The sequence below is a fragment of the Chrysochloris asiatica genome, unplaced genomic scaffold (assembly GCF_000296735.1).
Source record: "Chrysochloris asiatica unplaced genomic scaffold, ChrAsi1.0 scaffold00064, whole genome shotgun sequence".
Lineage (NCBI taxonomy): Eukaryota > Metazoa > Chordata > Mammalia > Afrosoricida > Chrysochloridae > Chrysochloris > Chrysochloris asiatica.
The window spans coordinates 2,103,343-2,108,514 of NW_006408582.1; the positions used below are offsets into that span (position 1 = coordinate 2,103,343).

Genomic DNA, 5,172 nt, shown 5'->3' on the forward strand with positions numbered 1-5,172 from the left:
GTGAACCACAAATACACCACTGCTTTCACTTCTTCATCAGAGGTGAATCTTTGTCCTCAGACTGCTTTCAGAGGACCAAACAGGTGAAAGTCTGATGGAGCAAGATCAGAACTATAGGAAGGGTGCATTAACACCTAAAAACAATGTTTTGCAGTGTCAACAGTGTGGGCAGAGGTGTGTGGAATTACTTCTTCAGGCAAGATCACAATGCCCTTGAATAGCAGTCCTCTATATTTAATCCAACGTAGTGGTTATGAATCGGGCTGTGAAACTTAAGGTCAGCAGTTCGAAACTACCAGCCGCTCCGCGGGAGAAAGATGAGGCTTTCTACTCCCGTAAAGATTTACACCCTCGGAAACCCTGTACAGGGTCACTATGGGTCGGACCCAACTCGATGGCACTTAACAACAACAACATATTTAATCCAAAGTTTAGCCTTCACCTCTTAAATGAGCATCTCAATGTAGAGTACTGTTCATTGTTGAACCCTTTTCCTGATAGTGTTCCAATACTGGCTCTTGAGGATCCCAGAAAACTGTAAGCATCCATTTTCCAGCTGTTGGTTGACTATTGTCTTTGGTCTTCAAGTCTTCATGGCTTCAGTAAGAGAGGTTGCTCCATAAATTGCTAATGAGACTCCCTTCAACCCTGATAAAACAATCTTTCTCATATGGTGGAACCTTATTGATGCACACAAGTGTCTAATTTTTAGGCGATCCCAGTTACGTATTTTGTCTTGTTTTGTGTTTTCAGTTATGTTGACAGTATATTTACGCCATGGATCAGAGGACCTAAGTTTGTCCCTATTTGTTCATTGTTACATTTTTAGGTATATAATATCACACACAAGTAAATTTTTGTTGAAAATAATTTAAAAAATGGCTGCAATGGTGCGTTGACAGGGAACAAGAAACTGACGCTGGATTAAGAAGAGGACATGGATATCATTGCCTAATCCTGTTTTAAGTGCCTTCCAACCTGAGAGGTACATATTCCGGCATTAAATCTGAAAATACTCTGGTGTATTTCATAATTTATCTTTTCATTTTCTAGCATGATATCTGACAATGTTCTGCTGCTATTCATAAGGTATTTAGTGTGTAAACATTCAGAAGTTGCCTGTCTCGCCTTCTTCTTAGTCTATCTTAGTCTGGAAGCTCAGCTAAAACCTGTCCACCATGGATGACCCTGCTGGCATTTAAAGTACCTGTGGCATAGCTTCCACATCTCAACAACATGCAAGCCACCACAGGATGACAAATTGACAGACGAGTGGCAGATGGTGGAACATACAGAGGATACATTTATGGAAACATCTTAGACACTTCCAAACACATCAAGTGAATGAGTTGCTGGGCCTGGAGCTCAGGACCATATTTCAGTGTTGTTAGTAGGGGAGGTTCCATAGTCCACAACGGCAATGTTCTATATCATATTTTTGTGAGGAACATCTGGGAAGGGGCAAGCAATTAAGTGGTCAAAGAAACCCCTCAAAGGTTAAGAAGTATAAAGTGCTATTTACATTGAACTAAATATTATAAGTGTAGAGATGATTTTTTTATGGTTTTATTTTTTGTTAAGAATATATACCAATCCAAAAATTTCTACCCATACAATTTAATGGCACTAATGACATTCTCCAAGTTGTGCAAACATTCTCATCCACCTTTTGAGTTGTTCCTCCCCCATTAACATAAATTCACTACCCCAAAAGTTTCCTATCTAATCTTTCAAGTTGCTTTGATACCATATAGTTCTTAAAAGGGCACAATGCTTAAGGCATATAGTCTAGGCATATAGTCTTTACTAGTTAAGCTAAACTACTACTTGTTTCAAGAAGATGTCAATGAGTATTTTCAGTTTAAAGTTCAAAGTTTAAAGAATACCTCAGGGCAATAGTTTCAGTGTTTCATCAGCCTCTATGGCTCCAGAATATCTAGATTCCATGAAACTTCAAAATGTTTTTCATTTTCTTCCTTGTAATCAGTTGTAAATGGATAAAATTTGTTATATGAACTATATCCAGTAAAGCTATATATTTGTATATACCTCATTACTAGTTTGATATATTAAGTATATTATGTGTACTTATATTAATGTAACTATTAATGTAACTATCAGACAAAAACTCAATTATCTAAAAGTTCTATAATAGATTTTAAATCCAGCTATGTCTTCAAAAAATATCATATTTGTACTTAACAGTTAAAAATTCCCAAAATATACCATTTGTTTTCATTAAGAATGTGATATGTTTTATAATAGATGCAAATATAGCTATGATCAATCGATAAAATTAGAAAATTCACTTTCTAGTGATTTCACATGTATACATACTGAGGTAGCTGGAAAAAGCCAATCTCCATAGATTTAGACAGTAATTACATCAGAGTGTAGAGTAGCTCTTTAGAAGGTTCAATTAAGAGTAATTAAAAGGCTATAACAAGAAAGTACTCTTCAGAAAACAGTGTTTGAAATTGGTCTAAAGTAAATTCTAGCTAGATTAGAATTACCTGTAGCACTTAAGAGATTCCCATCCCCTATTTATTGAGTCAATTTGAAGAGGTGGAGCCCAGAAACCCTGCGAACGGAATTACACTCTTGGTAGCTAGCACTTAGTAACCCCTGAGTAGTGCAAACAGTTAACATGTGTAGCTGCTAATGGAAAAGTTGAAGGCTACAGTTTACCCAGAAATGCCTTGGAAGGCAGTCATAGTGACCTATTGAAAACCATATGGAACACAGTTGTACTCTGGCACACATGGGGTGTCAGCAACTGGTGGTAGCGGTGTGGAGTTAACATTTATCTCATTTAAAGGAAAGCAATAAAAATACACAGCCTTACCCTGTACTAGTTAGATTTTTTTTGATAATGTCAATTTCCTGCAGATTCCCATACAGAAAAATAAGTAAGAAGTGATCATTCTTGAAGTAAGAAGTACTGAACTCTTTTGAACATTATAAACATGGAGTTAATAAATCAAGCATTTTTTATGTTCTGATGGAATAGTAAAGAATATGTTTAAACTAGATTATCTTTGAAAGTTTTTCAAATGTAATGTTTGGTCTTTAGCCAAAAAATAAAAGAGTCTTCATAGTTATATACAAATTTCACATACTTTAACTTTCCCTTAAATGGTAACTTCATCTTAATTAAGAAAATGGAAACTATTGCCTTCATCCTGTTATATGCATAGTTGGGCAATTACAGGCAATCAGCAAAAATTTCAAAGCCCTACCACCAAGACTAAAGCATTTCTAAAATGCTTAACACCAACTTTATTCTCAATTTAGCAGTTCACTATGAGCTGCCAAGGTTTAGTCCAGGTAGTCCTTCAAATCCAAATAACTTTAGTTCCTTGGAGTTTGTGATATAATTAACTTTATAGTTTTCCCCTGGCAGTTGTCAAGGGTACAGGCGCTCTTTTGATATCTTCAGTTAGCTTGGGCAACCCTGGTGTCAGAACCAAGGAAGTTCAACATCGTAGTCACCAATTCTGGAAGATCAAAATCATGTTTCCACCCCCAATCCTTCCGAGCATTGCTGTCATCAAAGTTCATTGGCCAACTGTCCGCTAGGAAAAGATATGAAAGAATAGTTTAAGTTAGCAGGCTCCCTGTGTAGCATAAACCACTAGCCTAAAGGTCGGTGATCTAAATCTACCCACAAGTACGTTGGAGGACAAGCTTGGTGATATGCTTCTGAACGGTTACATACAGCCTTGAAAACTCTATGGAACAATTCTATTCTGTACTCATGGGGTCAACAGAAGTTCAAATTGACACGATGGCAACAAACAACTTCAAGCTTAAGTTAGTTGGGCTCTAGATTTACAAAAAGGGTAAGAACATTTTATATAAATATAAATGTTTCTTGTACAAAGTACGAAGAGAGAAGAGACATTTTCTCTTTGAGTAGACCAGAGCAGTACAGTTTTATGTACATTTAGTGATCTTCTTAGATTTGAAAAAAATAAAAAAGATATTACGTAACTACTGCCAGACGTAATTTTCACATATTATTAAAATCTCTTGATTTGAGGCAGGGTTCATATTTTAATGTTAGAACACAGACTCAGAAAGTTGCTCAAGGTCATAAAGTGCCAGAGTCACAGTATTTCCAAGCCCCAAACTATTCTTATATTATCCCAATTGCTTCTATTTCTCTTTGTTTTATGCTTAAGCTATAATGTTGGTGAAATGTTGGCAAACTGTTTATTGGGAATGAAACCATTTCACCCACTTCAGATATAATTTTCCCAAATCAGAGCATCTTCTGGTTTTGTCTCATTTCAGGTAAGGGTGGGTGTCTCTCGCTTACCCAAACTTCCCCACAGGCCCTACCTAATACATTCTGAAGGAGAAGAAGCTGTCTTCTACTTATCATTTATTAAGTCCATGGGACTCACAGTAAAAGCTTAACTTGGGTTTTGAGGCAATTTGCAATGATGTACCAACCTATGGCCTGTCGGACAGAATCCACGTTGTATGTAATCTGGAATTCTGGAACATGTTTGAGAATCTCTTGGGCCAGCTCCTTGGGAGTGAAACTCATGGCATTGATGTTGTAGGTCCTCATGGACAGAGACTTTGCTGGGGCCTCCATGACTTCCAGGGTGGCTCTGAGACAGTCATCAATATACATCATTGGGAGCCTTGTGTTGGGATTCAGGTTGCACTCATATTTGCCATTCTTTGTAGCACCATGAAAAATGTGGACTGCATAGTCTGGAAGAAAATCCTGTCTGTGGGTTTTCTAGTAGCAAAATAATGAGCAAAATCTTGGACTAAGGATCCTCTGAGAGGCCTTGAAAACATCTCAGGGATCCCTAGATCATACTTTGAGAAATACTACAGTAAAGTATAAGCTTTTAAACAATAATTAAAACCAAAGTTTCCTATAAAATCTGTCATATTTTATCAAGTATTTTCTGTATTGTACCTCAGGACCCTTGATATAGGATTTACTGAATGTAACACATATTTAATAAATAAATCATGCTTATTTTCCTTTGAAATATACAATTAATAGAATTTGTTTAATAATATATCTTTGTATTTAAAAATAAAGGCTGATCCAGATTCCAACAACATTCTTCAAAGAGATGGAAAAAACAATTACAAACTTTATATGGAAAGGAAAGAGACCCAGGATAAGCAAAGTACTGCTTA

General features: G+C 36.4%; 1 protein-coding gene across 1 annotated transcript in view; it reads right to left on the minus strand.

The window, feature by feature from the left end:
* Positions 1–3,435: 3,435 nt before the first annotated feature.
* The window catches only part of LOC102821421 (L-threonine 3-dehydrogenase, mitochondrial-like), a 17,295-nt gene continuing 15,558 nt past the window's right edge, over positions 3,436–5,172 (minus strand). The window contains exons 7-8 of the mRNA XM_006864329.1: positions 4,459–4,728; positions 3,436–3,575 (exon numbers count right to left, since the gene is read on the minus strand). Coding sequence (XP_006864391.1) covers positions 3,436–3,575; positions 4,459–4,728 — 410 coding nt within the window. The remainder of the gene's footprint in view (positions 3,576–4,458; positions 4,729–5,172) is intronic.